The sequence below is a fragment of the Nuphar pumila genome, chromosome 9 (genome assembly GCF_984573655.1).
Source record: "Nuphar pumila chromosome 9, dmNupPumi1.hap1.1, whole genome shotgun sequence".
Taxonomy (NCBI): Eukaryota; Viridiplantae; Streptophyta; class Magnoliopsida; order Nymphaeales; family Nymphaeaceae; genus Nuphar; species Nuphar pumila.
In genome coordinates, this window is record NC_143257.1 from 94,811,690 (window position 1) to 94,834,861 (window position 23,172).

Below are 23,172 nucleotides of genomic sequence, written 5' to 3' on the forward strand. Positions count from 1 at the left end.
AGTTGAACCAGTGCTCCAATGAACCAAGATGGGATTACGAGTTGCATAATGTACTTGGCTAAGCCCGAGCATGTTGTGGTAGGAACTACGAACTAACATGTTGCAGTTAGGAGTGAAGGAGTTGAACCAGATCATACTCATTTCAAAAAGCCAATTCCTATTAAACGGAGAATGTAGATCATATTTATGAAGTTATATTTACAAAATAAAACAATAACCCTTCACTGACGCTCCCCTCTTATCTAAGGTGGTTGGTAGCTTGCCAATTGTACTAAAAAAAGTATCAAAACATCCACCAATTTTTAAGGTGCTTCAAAAGGAAATAATGCCAAAATTTTAATATCATAATTGATAATAAAGTAGCTTTGACTCGCAAAACATTAAGCCTAGTTCTCTTTAGAACAGCAAAAACACATCCCCACCACAATTCATAAGGACATTTCAGCCATCTCTACGGGCAAATAATAGTAAGGAGGAAAATAAAAATCAAGGGAGATTCTTGTACGCCAAATATCACAGAAATTTATGGCAGTGTCTCCTGTTGTGAGTAATGAAATTTTCTAAATTTAAAGTAACTCCACTTGTTCAAATTCCATCACCCTGAGGCAGCTGTTAGGTTTCCTATTAAAATTATCAATACAGGACGGACAATGCACTATTCCCCATTGGCAGATTCCAAGCTTTGCTCTACAAAATCATGGCTTTTATCAATCGGGACAGTCTCTGAGTTATCATCGGCTTTAGAGGTTTCACGCAGATTAGAAACATTACCATTCATTTCATCTGTAGAGACTTGCTTGTTGGAATCAATGACCATATTCACTTCCACACTGCTCGTTGTTGAAACAATGCTTCCATTTCCATCCACACCATCAATTGTTGGAAGAATGACACTTTCTTCAGCTAGTCTGGTAATAGGCTGTTCACCTTCGTTAACTGACGACCGATCTAACCTGGGATTAGTATTTGTATCATCCACTGAAACTGTCATATTCTGCTCTATAGGTACAGCATCAGGGCCTATTGGTTCAATATCCATAGGAGTTGGTGGAATGAGCACCAGGTTTGGGTTGCTCTCTTGAGTAGGTTCTGCATTCTGAGTTGCTTCAGCCAGTGAAACTTCCACTCCTTGTTCACTAGAAGCTCCACTGTAAGATGAACCGTCAAAAAATGCAACTTCTTCGGCAATGGAAGTATTGGAAAATGAATCATTTGCAACAACAGGTTCTTCTGAGTTTGTAGCACCAGCAGTTCCATTGGTCGCACCATCTGCCATTGCAGTTTGTTCAGAGTTTGAAGCCCTAGTTTCATTTACAGAACCATCTGCAAGCACAGCTTCTGAATCCATGGAACTAGGGGCATTATTTAGTGAACCATGTACTCCATCTTCTGGGTTTGTACTCTCCATTTGATTGGGACATGATTTTGATTCCTCAACAGCACAATTCTTGGCTTCAATCTCTTCCAAGATTTGCAACTGCATTTTGTATTCATCGAACGTCCTTTGCATCCTATCCAGCTCGGCTACAAGCTTTCCATATCTGTGTTGAAGATGTCGCTCAAGGTCTTTCTGCCTATTTACTTCCTTACAAAAATACTCAATCCTAGAAGATGCTGCCACATGCTCTTGCTTTTGCAAAGCACAGAAGCACTCAAGTTCTGTGCCAGCAGTGTCCATCTGCTTGAAAGCAGATTCAATCCTTGGCCATAAGTTACCAGCCCGCATCTGCTCAAGCAAATGACAAATGGTAAGAAACAGATTTGGCCCAAAGTAGAATTTTCTGCAAGTTACCAACAAGTGCAATTAAATCACACAGGGCCTTCGGGTTTACTATTGGATAGGATAAAAGCTACAAGACAACTTAGCAGAATTGGAAGTATGCTGCAATCTGCATGTTGCACCACCACTTGTGTGCATAGAAAATTGGAACAAAAGAAACAAACCTTACCTGATATCCATCGGTCAAAATCTTGATCTTCTTCTCAAGGCGATCTGCCTTCTTGGCTTCATCGTCCATCCAATTTTTTACAATTTCAAACTCACTTTGCAATGCAGGAAGCTTTTCGCTAATGTTGGCAACACTGGCAAGACCATAACTATTACGCCCTGGGAAGTACATAAGATCATCTTGGCATGAAGCATGTGCCTCAGAAAAGTCATCAAGAGACGCATTTTTATGTCCCATTGCCACCCGAAGAAATGAAATCTCTTGTTCAATCAGAGAATTAGCCTGGAAAAGTAACAATTCACACAAATGGTTGTAGTCATGCCATAATCACAATCTGTATATAAACCTTGCCCAAAAACAAGATATGAGAGCATACAATGATTACCATAGGAGCTGTCTTTACCAAAATATCAGTCCTACAAAGTAGGGAAGTACAAAAGGGGATGGTATTCTGGCAGGAAAAGGTAAAAATATCACAATAAACTATATTAAAGTTGATCCCTTTAAGGGCATCTTTGAATGCCCAGTAAAAAAAATCACGGGTAATTTTGTCAGGGGAGCTTTTCCCCCATGTTTGAATGGATCTGCGGATCCACCAAAAAAGCGGTGGTTTTTTCCCCACATAATTTTCACATGTATTCAATTGCGTCCTAAAGTTCAATGCCAAAAATTTTCTACGACAAATGCAACAGATAAGATCTGTTATTGAAGATATTGTAGTCACACGTCACCATCAACTGTTAGTTCCCCAAAGCTTAATAAATATAGTCATCTACAACAGAGTTGATAAAAATAATGATCTTAAAAAATCAAAAAAGAAAAAAGAATGCCAGCATAAGAAGAGTACAAAAAGAATCGCTCCAAAATAAGTGTAAAAGCACATGAATACAACAGAATCTGGGCAGTCCTAAATTACTAGCATCCAGAGGTGCAAATATTATTTATCCCAAGGAACCATCGCAAACAATGCTTCCATCCTTCAACATGAAATATGCAGAAGCACAAATGATTTGCACAAAAAAATAAGAGCAGTAAAGCAGCATTTCCATTCAAAGATAAAAAGGAACTACTACTAATCTGCTGGATTTAAGGAAATATGTTATTATTAATTTATTGCAAAAAAATTGACACATTCTGAGACTTGGTTCTATTGGCATGAATCAAACACCTATCCACCCATAAAATTTGAACGTGTTTAATAAAATTATCCATGGGAGCATGCTTCAGCAAGGGCTCAAGGCCACCACTAGACCAGTACTTTTTGCCATGCAACTCTAGAGATGTGTTAACAAAACCATGGTTACGCATGCAAGATTCAAAACCGATTGCACATCATAACCCATGTAGACCTCCCCATCACTCAAGATATAGTGTGACTATGACAGATATACACACACAGGATCATAGTCACCTATATTGCTGATATTTTGAATATATCGCAATATTATCGGTTTTTCAAGGTCAGCCGATATTTTCCCAAGATTTTCAAAATATCTCCACAACCTAAAATATTGTGATATTTTCCCAAGATATTCCCTAGATTTTTCCAAAATTTCCAAAAAGCATCTTTTTTATATAGTTTAAGTATCTTTTTTGTTTCTATTATATTTTAAAACCTTTTCTAATTGTTGCTTTATATTTTTGCATGAAAAATACTATAAACCCTATTATTTCTTATCTTCTTTTATTATTCATAGCTTCTAAGATTTTCCCAATATTTTCCAGAGAAAAAATCACTTTTTTGAAAATATCCCCGAGAAAAACCCTCGGCGAGAAATTACCATGAACGATACAAGTGACTATGACAGGGACACTATATAGGATTTTCTACTCCATCGCACCCCTCTGCCAGGGTGTCATAAAAGGCACATACTGCTTCACCAGCATGAAAGGCAGGGCTGGCTGGGAAGAAGCCACAGTATCATACTAGAGGAGATCAAACTGCGCCCCCCCCCCTCCCAAATTCCTAGTGACACTATCATGATATAATTAAAATATATTTATATATACATGTGTGCTCTACACGTACAATTGACCTAACAAATGTTATTTATTATTGCAAATTTAACCCTACAAATGTGATCTACATGCTCTGTCTAGTGGGTATCAGCATTTTTGATTGTTAGCAGGTTTTCCCGTTTGAATCAACAATCACAAACACACCAAAATTTCTTGACTTAAAAAAGTGTTCTCTCATGAAAAAACACAATCCCAGGGTCAACCCATTGTACATATTAATATAAAGATCAGCTACAGGCAATTGCATATGAAACCCAGAAAATATATATATACCTTTCCTTTTCTGAGAGTCAAGCTGGGGGATAACCCCATGGTTTCCAAAACTATAGTTCATGGAAAAAAATGAGAAATAAATGGTTTTCTTGTGAAAATCTACAAGAATAGAAAAGCTGAATTTCTCAAGAAAATGTCAGGAAAATAATATGATAAATTGATAATATTACAATGGTAACAAAATATTATCATGAGGACTTCATTTTAATATTTTCTCAATTTGTGATGGCACTTTGGATTTTCCTTGGGAGCAAAACCTTCAAAAAGGCAATAAATTGGGAAACCAAAAAAAAAAAAAGATATTGTGACTATGGGTTACAGATGTAAAAGAATAAGTCCATAGATTGTTCATAGAACCGCAAAGTTCACACAGTCCAGAACCAGATTTGTTCTAATCAGGTGAACAGAAACTGCATTAAGCTACATCAGATGGTTGCACCAATTAGACCCTCTATATCACAAGATCTATTCATTTATAGGTTTAGATCTTTGTTGTCAAAGGCTGCCTAGGCATTGTAATGAAACAAGAAATATAATGTGCACAACACATAGACAAGTCCACTATGGGACAATACAAATGCACTAAGGCACCACACAAGCACAAAGTGCATATAAAAGCTTTAAAGAGCTTAACAAGAACACAAAGAAGTAAAAACTATTAATGCATTGATCACCAGCATGCTTAGCACATGCATGGATTACAAAATGGGGTAAACAACCCCTTTATATACAAGTGGAGAGCTTGGGGAGCTCCAAATGTGACCGTTGCAATCCCAACAGTCATAAATGCGACTGTTGGGATTTCTCCCAACGACTCTATGTTTTTTTACCATAGAGCCCTCATACAATTAATTAAAAGACAGAAAAATAAATACAAAAGACAATACTGTCCCCTAATGGACAGTAGTACCTATTACAAGAGTGAAAAGATCAAAATGCCCCCATAGGCAATACAAATTACATAATCAGAAATATATATATGTGTGTGTGTGTAACTATATAGATACATATTTTAACACTCCCCCGCAAACATATAGTGGGATCACCGAAGGTTTGTTGAGAAGAAACATGAATCGAGATGCAGGAAGAGCTTTGGTGAAGAAATCTACAAGCTGGTACTCAGATGTGACATACAACAATTCGATAGTTTCATGTAAACATTAATCATGAACATAATGGCAGTCCATCTTTATGAGCTTTGTACACTCATGGAATGTGTGATTGCTCGTAATGTAGACTGCACTTTTATTATTGCAGCACGTCTTCGATGGTCTTGAAATGACTATTGCCATATCTTTGACAAGGTTCCTTTAACCATATAATTTTCATTGTTGTCCCTCATACTCAGCTTCGGTAGAAAATAATGAGACCTTTTGTTGTTTCTTGCACCTCCAAGAGATCATAGAGTCACCTAACAATACACAAAAACCAATTGTTGAGATCCTATTATTAAGATTTTATCCCCTGTCAGCATCAGTATAAGAAAGTAAATCTAAAGAGGAAGATGAGGATAAGAAAAGTCATTTGCTTATTGAATTCTTAATATATCTGATGATCCTTAGTGCAGCACTCATGTGCATAATGGTTGGAGCATATTGGAACTGACTGACAACATGAACCTTATGGGCTATGTCAGGTTTGGTAATGGACAGGTATGTGAGAGATCCAATCAATTGTCGATATGGTGTGGGATCTTCTAGCAGTGTCTCATCTTCAAGCCTTAACTTTGCATTGACAACTTCAGGAGTCTCCACCTTATCATCTGAAATCCCTGACTTAGCACAAATGTCAGCTGCCAGTTTCATTTGTGAAAGAATATAACCTCTAAGAGAATAGGCGACCTCAACACCTAAAAAATATCTTAGAAAACCCAAAATCAGACATATCAAAATTTTATTTTAAAACATTTTTAGTTTCACAAAACCCCTTTTTATCACTTCCCTTAATTATCATATCTACATACAATAACAATATCAAGATATTTGTACATGTATTCTAAACAAAAAGAGCAGTGTCAGTAATCACAAGACCGAAAACCCAAACTTATCATAACATTACTGAATCTGGCATACCAAGCCTTAGGGGCTTGTTTGAGGCCATATAACGCCATAGTTTTAAAAAAAAATCCTTTTTAATATTAAATCCTGACGGAAAATCCATGTAAACTTCTTCACTAAAATCACCATTAAGGAAAGCATTTTTTACATCTACAAGGGAAAAGGTTTCTTAGTAACAAATTTCATATTTTTGTAAGTAACCTTTGGCAATTAATCTAGCCTTGTATCTTTCGAAAGTTTCATCACTTTTAGTTTTAACCTTAAACACCCACCTGCAACTTACGAGTTTCTTTCCTAAAGGTAAGTTTACTATTTCTCACGTATGGAGCTTTCGAAGGGCTTCTAATTTCATGTTCATAGGTTCAACCCAATGAAGATTATTTTTAGCTTCAGTATAATGAAAGGGTTCATAATAAGAATGAATAGCTAGTAGGCATGCCCCATAATTTGGTGAGAAAGTTTCATAAGACACAAACTGATTTAGTGGATTGGAAGTTCCATGAGATTTCCTAAGTGTGGTGTTCTCTAGAGACACATCTTGGCTAGGTGTTTCATTTATTGAAAAGGTCTTGAATATATTTTTCAAAAGCATATGGTTGGTCTCCATACATCCGCCGAGCATAAACTTGAATATTTTGAGAAGGGTTTTCTACTAAATGGCCATTATCAGAAGATAATTCTAAAGAACCACTATTGTGACCAGTGTTATTAAAAATGCACCTCAAGTCGCAAAAAGCAAACCTCTCCCCAAGGTGAGGGCCTTTATGCCGTAAGGCGCATGCAAATAGTGTATTTGCCCTTAGGCGTATGCCTCGTACGAGGCATATGCCTCAGGGCGAGGTGCGGCTCAAACTGAGGCGTGCGCTATTCAGACCATAATTAGGGTCAAGGCCTCTCTCTCTCTCTCTCTCTCTCTCTCTCTCTCTCTCTCTCTCTCTCTCTCTCTCTCTCTCTCTCTCTCTCTCTCTCTCTCTCTCGATGTCGTCTCGTGTCTTTCACTCTCCCTCTCTCCCTGTCGAAAGGAAAAAGAAGATGAAGACAGGTACTCTCTCTCTCTCAATTTTTGGCATTCTTTTGTGGTACTGCCTGGATTTTAGGGCTTTAAATTAGGGGTTTTTGTGTGTTTGTTAATATTTTTGCATTCTTTTGTGTGTTTGTTAATGTTTTGGCATTCTATTGTGTATATACATGCCAAAATGTGTTGGTTGACCCTTTTGATATAGTGTTTGGTGAAGATAAATGGATTTTAGGGCTTTAAATTAGGGGATTTTGTGTTTGTTAATATTCTTGCATTCTTTTGTGTGTTTGTTAATTTTTTGGCATTCTATTGTGTATATGCATGCAAAAATATGTTGGCTGACTCTTTTGATATAGTGTTAGGTGAAGATAAATGGATTTTAGGGCTTTTGTATGTTTGTTAATGTTCTTGCATTCTTTTGTATGTTTGTTAATTTTTTGGCATTCTATTGCGTATATACATGCAAAAATGTGTTGGCTAACCCTTTTGATATAGTGTTTGGTGAAGCTAAATGGATTTTTGGCATTTCTTTTATTTATTTGTATTTTTAGATGTTTTTTAAAGTTTTCAAAAAAAAATTGAGGCTTACGCTTTACGCCTCGCCTCAGTTTTTGGTGGAGCGCTATGCCACGGCTCAATGCTTTTCACAACATTGATTGTGACTCTCATCAAGAGCATTATTATCTAAAGCATCATTGCAATTTACCTCACAATCATTTGATTCACAAGAATCAATTTTTTGCATTGGTAAGAGATCAAATAAGAATGCATAATCTACTTCTTTATTATTATTTTTATCAAATCCATTTTCATTTTCCAAGAAGGTAACATCTTTGAACACAAGGTTTGTTGTTTTTTGAGTCAAAACATCGATATATTTTTTATTGTTACCATATCCCATGAAGATACATTCAATAGCCTTTGGAGATAACTTATCCCTTTTATGGGAAAGCACAAAGTACTTACAACAAAAATTACAGTCTTTTGAAATAGAGAGACATTTTAAACAATTTTTCAAATGAAAAAACATTTTGCAAAGAAGAAGAAGGCATTCTATTTATTAAGTATATTGAAGTTTAAACGGCTCAAAATTTCTTAGGAACATTTTTAAAAATAAGTAGGGTTCTAGCGGTTTCCATTATATGTCCATGTTTTCTTTTCGCTAACCCATTTTGTCGAGAAGTTCTAGGACAAGATCTTTGGTGGAAAATACCATTTTTTCTCAAATAATCTTGAAAATCATTTGACATAACCTCTCGAGTCGGATCTAAAAATTGAAATATCAATTTGAAATTTATTTTTAATCATCATATGAAATTCTTTAAAAAGAAAAAGAAAATACATCCAATTTTACATTAAGTAGACCCATACATATCTTGTAAAGTCATCAATAAAAAGTAAAAACAGCATAATAAGAGTAACCACCCTTTGATATGATCAGATAAGGTCCTCATACATCTGAATGCACAAACTCAAAAGGTCTTTTTGAAACAAAGGTTCTACGAAGAAATGATATAGATTTTATTTTTTCAAAAATACAAACTTTGCAAGTAATATCTTTTTCATTCCAACAAGTCTCCAAAAAAGAAAAAAAATACAGCTTTGAAATGCTAGGATATCCAAGTCTCTTATGCCAAATTTAAATATCTTTTTATTAGACATGATTATAAAAAAAATTAGAAGGAAGAATACACAAAAAATCCATGTAGAAAAGATCTCCTCTCTTATGACCTTACCCAATCCGCTTCTCGGACTGAAGATCCTATATGGTAGGACCTTTTGGTGAGAAAGAGATTTTACATCTATGGTCGGCTATTTGAGAAACCGAGAAAAGAATTAAGTTGAACTTGGAAACTATTCTAACTTTTGGAACAAAGAAATTTTGAGGAGTTTTTGAATCTAAGTTTCAAATACTTTTAATTTTTAAAGAAGTCCCATCAACGGTCGAAACATAAGATAATTTTGAGTTGGTGCATATATCAAAAAGAGAGTTCTCATGAGGGGTCATGAAAAGATGCTCTTGAATCAATAATCTAAGAACACATACCTAGAGGAGAGGAAGAAGCAATGGCAGCACCCGATATAGATGAGGATTTGAGAAATTGTTGAAGTGCCTCCATTAATTGAGAGAGAGAAAATATTTTTAAGGTCTCCTCCTTTGTTGCTTGTCTCCTCCATCTTGAGTATGGATTCCCTAATGTAAGTCAGTTTGTTCTTGAAAGTACCATTGCCTTTTGGACAAACCGGTTTGATGTGTCTCGGCTCATTGCAAAAGTGACAAATAACAATTTTTCTTCCACTATAGTTATTTTGTCTCCCATAGTGTGGAGGTTTGTAGGTCCTTACATTGTTGTCAAGCCTAGAAACCGCCAACACTTCATCTCCAATTTTTGTCATACCAAGGCGAGTCTCCTCTTGGCAAACTTCGGCTACAGCATCCTCAAAAGGTAAATGTGAGGATCTATGAAGTGATGACCTCACTTGTTCAAATTCGGGGTGAAGCATATGTAAAAATTAAAAAAAGTGTTATTTTATCATTTGTTCTCTTCTTACCTCCGCATCTTCACTAACAACCCACTTGGGTTCAATAAGTGTCAACTCATCCCATAGAGGGGATAGTGCACTAAAATAATCGCAGACACTCATGTTCCCTTGTTTGATGGTTCGTATTTTCTCTTGCAAGATCCTTTTGAGTATACATTTCTTTCATAAAAGACCAAGCTTCATTGGCTTTTCTAAACTTTGCAAAGTTGGCATATATTTTAATGTCAACATTGTTCATAAACCATGCAAGGATCTTGGTATGGTTACTCTCTCAATCTTCTATTTTGGCAAGATAGTCGCAAATGGCTTTTGCACGATCATCTCCTTCAAGAGTTTTATCTTGATCTCCTACTTTTGTGAGTACAAGTTGAGGTTCGGGAATAGTGCCCATCACATCTCAAAAGTTTTTTTCCATTAAGGTTGTTCTCCACGGTGGAGGCCCACATAATGTAGTTTGATTCATTTAATTTGAAAGATATATCAATCTTGGAATCGTGCTCCATGAGAAAGATTAGAAGAGAGAGACAAAGAAAGATGTAGTGAATCACGTCCTCTTGAGAACCACAATCACCACGATCACACATGAGCACCTTCCCACGAACACGTTCATGCAATGGTCTCTCTTCAATGGTTCAAGAACATTATGGCTTTGATACCATGTAATGAAACAAGCGAAAACAAGAAATATAATGTGCACAAACACATACACAAGTCCACTATGGGACAATACAAATGCACTAAGGCACTACACAAGCACAAAGTGCATATAAAAGTTTTAAAGAGCTTAACAAGAATACAAAGAAGTAAAAAATATTAATGCATTGATCACCAACATGCTTAGCACAAGCATGGATTACAAAATGGAGTAAACAACCCCTTTATGTACAAGTGAGGACCTTGGGGAGCTCCCAATAGAGTCATTGGGAGGTCCCAACAGTCATAAATGTGACTATTGGGAATGACTCTATAGACTTTTGACCATAGAGCCATCATACTATTAATTAGGACATAAAGAAAAATAAATACAAAAGACAAAACTGTCCCATAATGGACAGTACCTAATTACAAGAGTGAAAAGACAAAAATGCCCTTGATAGGCAATACAAATTACATAATCAAAAATATAGATATATAAATATATATATGTATAACTATATAGATACCTATTTTAACAGGTGGAACCCCACTGTATGGGCAATTGGGTTTGGGCGGTGGGGCCCTATTTTACCGCCTAGCTCGTCTAAGCTCCGCCTAGGCGGGGACAGCCTGGGCGGTGGAGCTGATTTTTTTTGGTTGAGTGGAGCTGATTTTTTCTTGTTGACTCATGGTGGTATTCTCTCTCTCCCTCTCTCACCCTTTCGTTTCACATTTCTTCTCTCCCAATTTCTTCAGCAAGAAGAACGCCTCTGCCCCTCTCTAGGTCACTCTCACTCTCTACCTCTCTCTTTTTCTCGGTTTCTCACCTCTCTATTTTTCGCAGCAAGAAGAAAAAGAATCTCTCTCTCTCTGGGTTTTCTTCCCCCCCCCCCCGCCTTTTTTTTTTTGCTTTTTCTTCTCTTTTCTTTTTATTATAATATATTGTGTAACTATGTTTGTGTGTTTCATTTATATATAATATATATGTGTGTGTAATGTAATTTATATATAATCTGCTTGATTGTTTCTAAGTTATATTTTTGGTTCACTGTTTATGTCAATTGTTCTTAACTTTTTGGTATACATGATTTTATTTTTTGTATATTGTTTATTCACATTGTTAGTTATATGGTTTGTTTATTTAATTGTTTATTTATTCTTAAATTTTTTGAGCTAACAAAATATCACTTCAAGTGCTATGTGGCACAAATGTAAACCAAAATGCATCAAATGCACATATATTTTGTATTGACTTGAGGGTGAAAACCCTCTTTTTATATATATTACAATGGGCTGTATTGCCCTTATTTATAGCCACCATACAAGGTTAGAGCCGTTGAAAACAACCCAATGACTCTTACTTACTCTGTCATCAGGTAAAACAGTCAATTAATGACAGTTGTACAGAAAAGGCTGTACAGAAAAGACAAAAAGACTAACAGTCAGTAGGTACAACAGTCAATTAATGACTGTTGTACAGAAAAGGCTGTACAGAAAAGACAAAAAAAAACTAAAAACTATAAAAATAAAAAATTACAGAAATAAATAAAAGACAGATTACAAGTATATTACATATATGTATTATTTTTCTAACAACCTCCCTCAAACTTATGGTGAAATCACCGAAAGTTTGATGTCACATAGGGAAGATCAATAGTCTTCTTTAGATATTCTTCACAAACAAAATGGCAATCCATCTCTATATGCTTAGTTCTTTCATGAAACATATGATTTCGAGCAATGTATATGAAACTCTTGTTGTCACAACATAATCTTGTAGGATTCTAAAGTTAAACTCCCATATCTGAAATTAGTTGTTTAAGTCACACGATTTTCATGGTAGTAGTCGTTATTGCTCTATATTCAGCTTCTGTAAATGATAGTGACACCTTTTGTTGTTTTTTGCACCTCCATGAAATCAGAGATTCACCTAGAAACACACAAAAACCAGTTGTTGAACGCCTATTATTTGGATTCCCTCCCCAATCAGCATCAGAGTATGCAATAAGATCAAGAGAGGAAGAAGAAGATAGAAAAAGTCCCTTATTTATTGTGCCTCTGATATATTTAATAATTCTCATGACTGCACTCATATGAGCTGATGTTGGAACATGTTGAAATTGGTTGACTATATGTACAACATGGGCTATGTCCGATCTTGTAATACTTAGATACATAAGAGATCCCACGAGTTGTCTGAAGGGAGTTGGATTGTCCAAAGGGACTCCATCATCGGCTCGCATCTTTATTCCAGCAATCTCTGGAGTGTCAACAATTTTGTCATCTGATAGTCCTGACCTGTCAATAATATCTGAAGCAAACTTTGTTTGTAACAATATGTACCCCCTGTTAGAGTATGATACTTTTATACCAAGAAAGTATATTAGGAACCCAAGATCTGTCATTTCAAAAGAATTTTTCAAAAACTGTTTTACTTTTTTTATTTCTTCTTTGTCACTACCTGTAATCAACATATCATCAACATATAAAAGTAAAATTGCAGAAGATTTCTTAAACACTTTTCCTGAAGGAATTATTAATCCAGGTGGAATATCCATATATACTTCTTCATTGAAATTCTCATTTAAAAATGCATTTTTAACATCTATTTGAAATATATTCCAATTTTTAATAGCTGAAATAACTACAAGCATTCGAACAGTGGTCATCCTGGCAACATGAGCAAAAGTTTCTTCGTAATCTACTCTGTATTCTTGAGAGTATCCTTTGACAACTAGCTTGGCTTTATGTCTTTCCAAGGATCCATCACTTTTAGTTTTTACTTTAAAAACCCATCTACAACCTATGGTCTTCTTTCCAATGGGTAAAGTTAGAATTTCCCAAGTATTAGCCTTTTTAAGAGCGTCTAATTCTATATGCATAGCTTTTATCCATTCGGGTAATTTTTTTGCTTCATTATAACACGAGGGTTCAAAATATGAATGAATAGCTATAAGACATGCTCTATGTTTTGAAGAAAATGAGTCATAAGACACAAACTTATTTGAAATTCTTGAGATTCATTCAGATCTACGAATAATGTTTTGTTCTGAAAGAATTTCTAATGTTTCATGGTTACTTTGATTTACACCTTCATTGGGTGCATTCTGATTTCTTCTAGTGTATACTATTGGTTCAACTGTTGTTCTATTCTCAATAGGAGGTTCTACATAAATATTGTCATCATTAGACAGCAGTTTAAACAAGAAAGAATAATCAAAATTTATGTCTTGTGACGTGTTTCCTTCAAATCCACTTTCATTTTCAATAAAATTAACATTTCTTGAGACGAGAAGTTTATCATATTTGGAATTCTTGAGATTCGTTCAGATCTACGAATAGTGTTTTGTTCTGAAGGAATTTCTAATGTTTCATGGTTACTTTGATTTACACCTTCATTGGGTGCATTCTGATTTCTTCTAGTGTATACTATTGGTTCAACTGTTGTTCTATTCTCAATAGGAGGTTCTACATAAATATTTTCATCATTAGACAGCAGTTTAAACAAGAAAGAATAATCAGAATTTATGTCTTGTGACGTGTTTCCTTCAAATCCACTTTCATTTTCAATAAAATTAACATTTCTTGAGAGGAGAAGTTTATCATTTTTTATATCGTAACATTTAAATCCTTTTTGTGTTTCAAAATAACCAATGAATGCCCAAAGGGATAGCTTTAGAAGATAGTTTATCTTCTTTATCATTTAAAACATAACATTTACAACCAAAGATTTTCAGTCTTTGATAGTCAGGTTGATATTTGAATAATTTTTCAAAGGAAATTTTATTTGACAAAGTTTTTGAAGGTATCCTATTTATGAGATATACTGAAGTTAATGTAGCTTCAGCCCAAAGATTTTTAAGAATATTTTTAGCAATAAGAAGGGTTCTTGTAGTTTCCATAATATGTCTGTGTTTTCTTTTTGAAATTCCATTTTGTTGTGGGGTTCTAGGACATAATCTTTAATGTAAAATTCCTTCATTTTCTAAAAATCGTTTAAACTCATTTCATAAATATTCTCCTCCAGAGTCAGTTTTGAGGATTTTGAGCTTACTTTCAAATTGATTTTTAATCATGTTGTGGAACGTTTTGAAGGTTGCAAATACATCTGATTTAAACTTAAGAAAGTAAATCCAACAATATCTAGTGAAGTCATCGATAAACAAAACATAGTAGGAGAACCCCCCTTTAGAGGCAACGGGAGCAGGACCCCACACATCCGAATCAACTAATTCAAAAGGCATTGAAGAGTAAAAAGGTCTTTGACCATAAGGCAAAGCTGTCATTTTACCAAGTAAACATTCTTTACATTCAAAATTATCTTTACAAAGATTCTTGGTAACAGGTACAAAGATTATTGCCAAGTCCGTATATCTTTTGTTTGGGCAGTGTTACAAAATGATTTCTTTGAAATATAAAAGAAATCCATATAATAAAGGTCTCCTTGCATAGAACATTCCCCAATCAATTTCCCGGACTGGCGATCCTGCACCCAACATTTACTTGATGAGAAAATGACATCACATCCATGATTCGATATTTGAGAAACTGAAAGTAGGTTAAGATGAAGTTTTGGTATAAGTCTTTTTAGGGGATATAAAATTTGTTATGTTTTGACAAGTCATTTTTAAAAATTTCAACACCCTCTATTTCCAAGGCAGTGCCATCGGCAGTGAAAACAAATGATGCATTTGAATTAGGTTGACATTCGGATAATATAGTCTTATGTGGGGTCATATGAAAAGAAGCTCCTGAGTCAAGAAGTCAAGAGCACATACCAAGAGTAGAAGAGGATGCAATGGCCGCTCCTGAGGTAGATCATTTAAGCAGTGGTTGTAATGCATCCGTCAATTGAGATAATGATTTGGTGAGGTCTTTGAGATTCAGAGTATCCTCATCTTGTTTCGATAGTGCAGCAACAACACGTTTTCCTTGAAGCCTATATTTGTATCTAGGACATTGATGCCTAATATGACCAGGTTCATTATAGTCATGGCAAATAATTTTTTATTCTCCTCTATTCTTACCAAAATGAGAAGGTTTATATGGCTTGATATAATGTCCTGGTTTTGATGCGACAAGTGCACAATCCTCTTCTTGACCATTGCTAGAGGTAGCGAGCACACTAACATTTTTACTGATGTTTAGCCTTGTTTCTTCTCCACTAAGTTTAGTGAGAATCTCATGAATAGGAGGAGGAGATGAGGATGATAGCAAAGAGGCCCTTGTTTGTTCAAACTCAGATCTCAAACCATAGAGAACAGCGAAGAGTCTATCTTCTTCAACTTGGACTCTTAGCATTTCTATACACTTTCCTTCTCGTTTGGGTTCAAATTGAGTAAGTTGGGTCCAAATGGAAGATAACTCCATAAAGTAATCTCTTACCTTTCTATCTCCTTGTTTAATATTTTTAACTTTTTCTTGGAGGTAATATTTGTGAGTCATATCTTTTTCGGTAAACATACCTCTAAGATATTCCCATGCTTCATTTGCCTTTTTGTAACATAAAAGGTTTGAGGCAATTTTTGTCTCAACTCCACTTAGCATCCATGAAAGAATCTTGGCGTTTTTCATTTCCTATTCATCCAACTTTTTGTAGTATTCTTCCATGGCTTTGTTCCTTTCTTCAAGGCTAGTCTCAACCACATTTTCACCTAAAGTAATTTTGGGAGTATGTTCAAGAATAGTACCTCTTACAAATCCCCACAAACCTTGTCCATTTATAAAAGTCTCCAAATGTCCCGTCCAAATGTTGTAGTTGCTTCCTTCAAGTTTGAATGGCGGAATAAAGTTGGAGTTGCTTGTATTGTGTGAAAAAAATTCACCCATGATGAATCAAGAGATAACAACGAACCACCACCACGAAAGAGAGCAAGCACACTTTCCGAGGCAGCCCACCAATGCATGGTTGATCGTACACCAAGCTCTAATACCATGAAAAGAGTTTCACAAATAATCAAGTTTACAAATAACTTGATAAAACATTCACAAAATAGGCTATAACAAAATATCACTTCAAGTGCTATGTGGCACAAATGTAAACAAAATGCATCAAATGCACTTATATTTTGTATTGACTTGAGGGTGAAAACCCTCTTTTTATATATATTACAATGGGCTGTATTGCCCTTATTTATAGCCACCATACAAGGTTGAAGAGTCGTTGGGCTGTTCCCAACGGCTCTAATTAGAGCTGTTGGAAACAACCCAATGACTCTTACTTACTGTGTCAGCAGGTACAACAGTCAATTAATGACTGTTGTACAGAAAAGGCTGTACAGAAAAGACGAAAAGACTAACAGTCAGCAGGTACAACAGTCAATTACAGAAAAGGCTGTACAGACTAAAAACTATAAAAATAAAAAATTACAGAAATAAATAAAAGACAGATTACAAGTATATTACATATATGTATTATTTTTCTAACAATTTCTTCTTCTTATCTGTCTATTGCTTATTTTATGTCTATTGTTAATTTTTTGTATACATGATTTTATTTTTTGTATATTGCTCATTCACATTGTTAGTTTTATGGTTTCTTTATTTAATTGTTCATTTATTCTTAAATTTTTTGAACAGGTTATCAATTGCACAGTTTGTTTGTTTTTCCTGTTCATTCTTCTCATCTGTCTATTGCTTATTTTATGTCTATTGTTGTTAATTTTTTGTACACATGATTTCATTTTTTTATATTGTTCATTCACATTGTTAGTTGTATGGTTTGTTTGTTCAATTGTTCAATTGTTCATTTATTCTTAATTGTTTTGAGCAGGTTATTTAATATAATTGCTTGATAGTGTTCGACAACATGTGTTTTGTCTATTGCTTATTATTGATTGATTTTATGTTGTATACATGTCTGTTATTAATTTGAGCAGTTTGTTTACATATTTTGTGTATTTTTAAAACAATTTAATTGGAGTGCCGACTAGTCCATCTAGTCCTGCCTAGGCCCTGACTAGTCTTTTTAGGCGCTCACCGCCTAGCGCCTTTGACAACTAAGGTTTGGATAACAAAAAACCAAGTTGAGTACATGAATTATGAACACTCATTAATTAGGAGAACTTGTATCACATGATATACAGAGATCAATGAATTAGTTGTACTATTGAAACTTTAGATGTAAACAGCCTGGACTTTAGCAGACACTGACTCTATCCATCTCAAGCTTAAGATTTACATACAAAATTTAGGCAATAATATAACAAAAAATCTGATAATTGTGTTGGTCAAGTAGCAGAATGAAATGTGAAAACTGACTCACTGACAATCCTAGGTACAACCATTCCCTTATCACAACTAAACACTTACAAATTCAAGAAAGGATAATTAGGTTTAGATTTCAAAGCGGCTTGATCTAATCTACAAGATCTGGTAAAGTGAATCGGTTGCAGAAATGTGGAATTAAAACTTAGTAAATTGTTGCTCCTCAAATATAACTCAGGGACGCAGAAGTTTCATGTTACTCACCCACACTCATCTACATTGTCAACACTTAATTCTTGCTAAGCTACCATTAGGACAAAGATGGCCTTGGTAATTTCTCAACTTTCTAATTAGAGATGATGATAGGAAAAATGGATTTAAGTATTGTTTTAGTGCCTATAAAAAAATGTTTCTGTATGAGATTACCACAAGCACAAGCACATATATTAAATAAAGCAAACTTTACATGGCAAATATATGGGTGTTTGGGAAATATTTTATGTGTGGATATGTTGCTCAGTTACCTTAAGCAAATATATCGGTGTTTGGGTAGGCAAATATATGGGTATTAAGCAAATAAAAGAGAAATTTTTAAGCATCCTATTTTTCAGAAAAGAAATTTCTAAGAAAGACATCCTAGCATTCAACTTATTTCCCTTGCAAATTAACTATCAGTCTCTTGGTTAATGGTACCAATGAAAGGCATTAAAATAAGATTCAGAAAATATCGGTTGACATATACAAACATAATTCATACCTCCTCCAACTCCTCTTCAAAATCCTCAATCTCTGGAACAGAACCTGCAGATCTCCCAGAAGAGGCACTCTTGTTTCCTTTTTTCTTCACATTCTCTGCATTCCCATCAAGAGGATATTTAGCATTGTCGTGTTCCAGCAATTTCAGCAGCTCCTCCCTGATCATTTCATCTGCTTCCTCAATTGGAGTAGTTGGGACAAATGAACTCTTATCTCCACTCACCAAAGAATCCCTGATTAACTTCACTGCAGCTTTAGGTGGCCTAGGTAGTTCTCTCTGCAATACCTTTGATCTCTTCCTAAGGAGTGCCTCCTTCCTTGCCTCTTCCTCTGCCTTTTCCCTAGCTATCCTGTCAGACATATCCTCTTCAATTTTTTCCTCAACTTCTTCACTTTCTTCCGGTAGTTCTTGCACAACTATCTGATACTCATTTTTAGGCTGAGGAAGATTTAGCAGCCCAGAACGCAAGTTTTTTCTCAACTCTGCCTGCCTAGAAAGTTCTAGCTTAGCACTGTCTGTCATGCCAATGTCCTCATTTATGTGAAGCTCATCCCGCAATGGTGTCCCTTTTGGAGTCATGCCATAAGAATAACCATCCTTTGATGGTGTCATCCCAACTCTAGGGGTGAGACCTGTGGCTCCAGGTGTCATCATTGGTGTAGCCATTGGATTCGGTGTTTGAATTTCCCTCTTCTTGGGAGTAACACCAGAAAAATCTGAAGGATGCAACTCTGGATTCTCCCCACCCAAAAGAGGTGTCTGTGACTCTCGCAGACGAGCAAGGTTTTCAGCCTCCATCATAATAGTGTCAGCCTTTCCACCTGGCGTCCTTTGAGGTGTCCGAAGTGGTGTCATCGCTTGCCTAGGAGTCTGCCCATAATTTGCAAGGAGAGTCCGCGTTACAATATTCCCTCCATCCATTTCCTCCCCTCCAGGGACAAGATCACTTGCGTAGCCCATCTTTGCAATCTCCTCCAATTCTTGGTCTGAGATCTGAGGAGCAGGAAGCATCAACTTAGATCTCTTCCGAACTGCTTCAGGATCATTCAGTTTATTTACTTGCAGTATTGCTGTTGGTGCATCCTGTCTCTGCAGAATCTTATTTCTGGCAATGTCCTGTTTTCTCAACTGTGATTCAACATCAACCCGCCTTTTCCCTTCAAGTTCTTCAATGGTTGTCGGAAATTTTGGCTGTTCAACTGGCCTATCCTCATCCGTGGCATCGAAAAATCCAGGAGGAGGTCTCTTCTCAAATGGTATCTCGGCATTGTAGTCGATCCCTTTCCTCTTCCTCTTACGCTGCCTGCCATTGATACCAGCAGCCTTTAGCTCCCTGCGTTTTTGGAGGGAAGCAAGCCTCCTCGCCTCTTCAAGTTGCTTCTCTCTAGCTTTTCGCTTTGCCTTCTTTCCACGTGTATTGGCAAGCCGAGCACGAGCCTCTGAAAGCATCTCTTTCTCATCTTCATCCATGTCGACAGGGTCTGGACGGGCAGGTTTGGATTCGGGGTTGGGATCAATCTCACCCGGACGCAATTTTCGGGGATCATCAGAGGGCTCATATGTTTCATCTTTGAGGCATGCAGCATCAAGGAGCTTCTCATAGCGTTCCAAGCACTGAGAAGGGGTCCTGCCAACGATGGGGGCAATGGTTCGCCACTGTGTAGGCATGAGCTTGGCAAGGTGGAGAAGCTTCTCATCCTCTTCTCTTGTCCACTCCGTCTGATAATCGATGCATCCAAAACCATCAATGCCAGAAATTAAAATAAATAAATAAAGGTAGCAGAGATGTTTCATTTCAATGGAAATGGCAGATGAACGGTCTCAATAAAGAACAAGTAACAAACTTTAAAACACAGATACCCCCGATTCCTACAGTATCTTCATTAGAAAAGGCATGTACACTGTTTTCTTCTGAAGACAGATGTAAACCAACAAATCCCTCTATCTAACCAAAGATAACATGCAGTAAATTTAACAAACAAAAAGTGCAGAAGCGTTAAATGGATATAAAGCTTAGATGAACCATGGAATCCTCATTTGTAAACCAGCAATCCCCACCCACCCGCGAAAAAGAAAAAAATTCAACGAACAGTTTCTTCACAAATTAAATAAATGAAAGAACAAACACCGATTACAATCTGCAGAAAAAATAACAGTTTCACATAAATGCAGAAGTGATCACACGAATAGCGCCCTAAAAAGATCTTGAAAACCATAATCTTACAAAGAAACCCAAAATCACGTCTGCAACTCTAACTAAAAGAATGACATTTATCAGCAGATTAGTGCAGATGGGAGATAAACGCTCAAGCTGCACAAATATAACACGACTCCTTAACAAAACTGTAAAAGCCCTCGCAATCGTTTCAGCAAGAACATTACGGAACAAACTAACCCTAAAACGCAATAACAGACCTACACCTCAGAGTTACGGCAATTAACCACTTAAGAAACGCTAAAAAGGAAAAAGGAAAACCGCGAAGACGAGTATCCCAATCAAACAACTTTCGAGAACGACTGAAATTTTTGCACAATTCAAAGAACGGATGAAGCTCGAGAAACCGATAACAAAGAAAAGAAAAGGACAGAAACGAATCCAAAGAGGAAGCGACGAGAGGCGCACCTTCTTGATAGAGGGATCGAGCCACTCATACCACCGCGCCTTACACTGCTTGGCCGACTTGCGAACGAGTAGCGATGAGATCCGAGCCCACTGGTTCTTGCCGTACTTCATCACGGCCGCCTTGAGGATCTCGTCCTCCGTGTTCTTCCACACGCCTCCCTTGATCATGATCCTCATCTTGCCTGCTTGTGTTTCACCGCTTCTCCTTCCAAAATTCTAGGGTTTTTAGGGCTTCTTCTTCTTCTTCTTCTTCTTCTTCTTCTTCCCTGTGAGGGTTTCTTATTCCCCTTCCGCCTCGCCAATTTCTAGGGTTTTCTGCTCCTCCTTTTGCCTCTTTGCCTTCAATGCTAGGGTTTTACTCCTCTTTCTTTCCCCAAATTTCTAGATTTTTCTTCTTCTGTGTTTCCTGTGAAGCCCTAGAGAGATGAAACGGGGAAGAGCAGGGCTTCCCTCTTTAACTCTTCTTCTGGTTTTATCAAAATGCACAATGACCATAATAACCCACGGCTTTTGTACCAATGGCGGCAACTCCCTGGATCCGGACCGGGTTTGGGTTTTTTGAATCCGCAGTTGCATTTGATGCTCGATAACAAGCATTGCTTGATTCGTGATGTTAATGCCAGAGCGGCTCTGGCATTAACATCACGAATCAAGCAATGCTTGTTAAGTCGGGTTTTGAATCGAATTGATTTTTCAAAAAGAAAAAAATTAGGTTTGAATAGATCCGATATGAATCAGTTTGAATCAATCCACTTTAAAAAAAAAACTTTTTTTCGACAGTGACCTAAAAGAAACTTTAAAAACATAAAAATTTCAAGTTGAATCGGTTGATTTTATAGGGGGTCTAAATTGGCCCCTGCATGGAATAAAAAAGCTGCTTGTTCCATTCAAATCCGCCAATTCAGGCCAATTCTATTAGATTTTGATAACATTGTTATTAAGTATACCAATACCAGATATTCTACCAAATTCATAAATAAAAGTATCAAATGTTTAAGAAACTCATCTTCTCGTATGATTTTCAGCAATAACTCACTTTTATTACATTACCAATGAGCATGAAACTGACGTTGCAAGATTCATAATTTTTCAATAAACTTTTAAATAAAAACACGAGGTATTTTTAAGTAATTTTATCGTATTGAACTGAAATATAAAACAAAAGAATTCCGTAAAACCAAGTATACTTAAGATGCATATATCCTCAGAGATATACGCTCAAAACGTTCAGAAAGCCATATCGTGCTCATTTAACAAAATGAAAGAATTCTGAAGAAAAAATTTGCTTCCTCTCATCGAAACGAAGAGAATGACATACTTATTTTTTTCACAAAAAATATCAGCGAAACCCCGAAAATGTATGGAGCCCCACATAAATATCTCACAGAAATATTTTGTGGTCTCTATATAAATATCTTACAAAAAAATCTTATGGGCCTCACATAAATATCTCATAGAAATATTTAGGTGAGCCCCACAGAGAACATATTTGTTTTTATCAGAAAAGAATAGAGAGAAATCGAGAAAAGGGCATACTTATCGCTTGGGGTGGGGCCCGCACCCAACCTCTATAAATAGGACCCCCTCCCCCTTTTAAAAAATTGTCACCCCCTCTTTCTATCTTTCTTTCTCCTCTCTCCTCCCACCTCTCTCTAGTTTTGCTTTATCTCTAGAAAAGGGCCCTCTCTAGATTTTTACTCTCTCTTTAGAAAAGAACTCGCTTTAGAAGAGCTCTCTCTATATTTTTTCATGTTTCTTTGTACTACACAAGATACTCTTGGTTGTTATCGTACCGGACGTAAGGACGTGCCGATCACGACCTAGGAGCGTCTCTACACTTGCACTAAACCAACTCTATTGAATTTTTTATAGGTTTGCACGTTGTTTCCTATTTGAAGTTATTTTTGTTGAAATAGCTGTCGTATATGATGGAATTTTCTTTACCGTACACCTTTTTAAAAATTATATCGGGTCCTAATCCTTGGTTCACGCTTTCTATGTCATAGCAAGTTTGGTTTGGTGTTCATGCATGTATCCTTGCGAGTACTTCTTGATATTTATTGTGAATTATGTGTCATAGGGTTCTAGTC

At 36.2% G+C, this 23,172-nt stretch overlaps 1 protein-coding gene and 1 long non-coding RNA gene across 2 annotated transcripts; both read right to left on the reverse strand.

Annotated features, from left to right (window-relative positions):
• Positions 1–323: 323 nt before the first annotated feature.
• LOC149828717 (cell division cycle 5-like protein) lies at positions 324–21,509 on the reverse strand. The gene is made up of 4 exons (XM_090017693.1): positions 21,083–21,509; positions 18,460–20,178; positions 1,950–2,231; positions 324–1,726 (listed from the first exon to the last, which is right to left on the reverse strand). The coding sequence occupies exons 1-4, from the start codon at positions 21,257–21,259 to the stop codon at positions 656–658; spliced, it is 3,249 nt and encodes a 1,082-aa protein (XP_089873819.1). The 5' UTR covers positions 21,260–21,509; the 3' UTR covers positions 324–655.
• Positions 14,899–16,209, reverse strand: LOC149828718 (uncharacterized). The gene is made up of 2 exons (XR_016434070.1): positions 15,275–16,209; positions 14,899–14,982 (listed from the first exon to the last, which is right to left on the reverse strand). It is a non-coding gene; the product is annotated as an uncharacterized LOC149828718 (long non-coding RNA).
• Positions 21,510–23,172: the final 1,663 nt, after the last annotated feature.

Coding starts and splice junctions, on each gene's coding strand:
- LOC149828717 (XM_090017693.1), bottom strand. CDS start 21,259: ATGAGGATCATGATCAAGGGAGGCGTGTGGAAGAACACGGAGGACGAG. Junction 20,179..21,082: donor TCGATCCCTCTATCAAGAAG/GTGCGCCTCTCG, acceptor ATCGATTATCAG/ACGGAGTGGACAAGAGAAGA. Junction 1,727..1,949: donor TTTTGACCGATGGATATCAG/GTAAGGTTTGTT, acceptor TTGCTTGAGCAG/ATGCGGGCTGGTAACTTATG.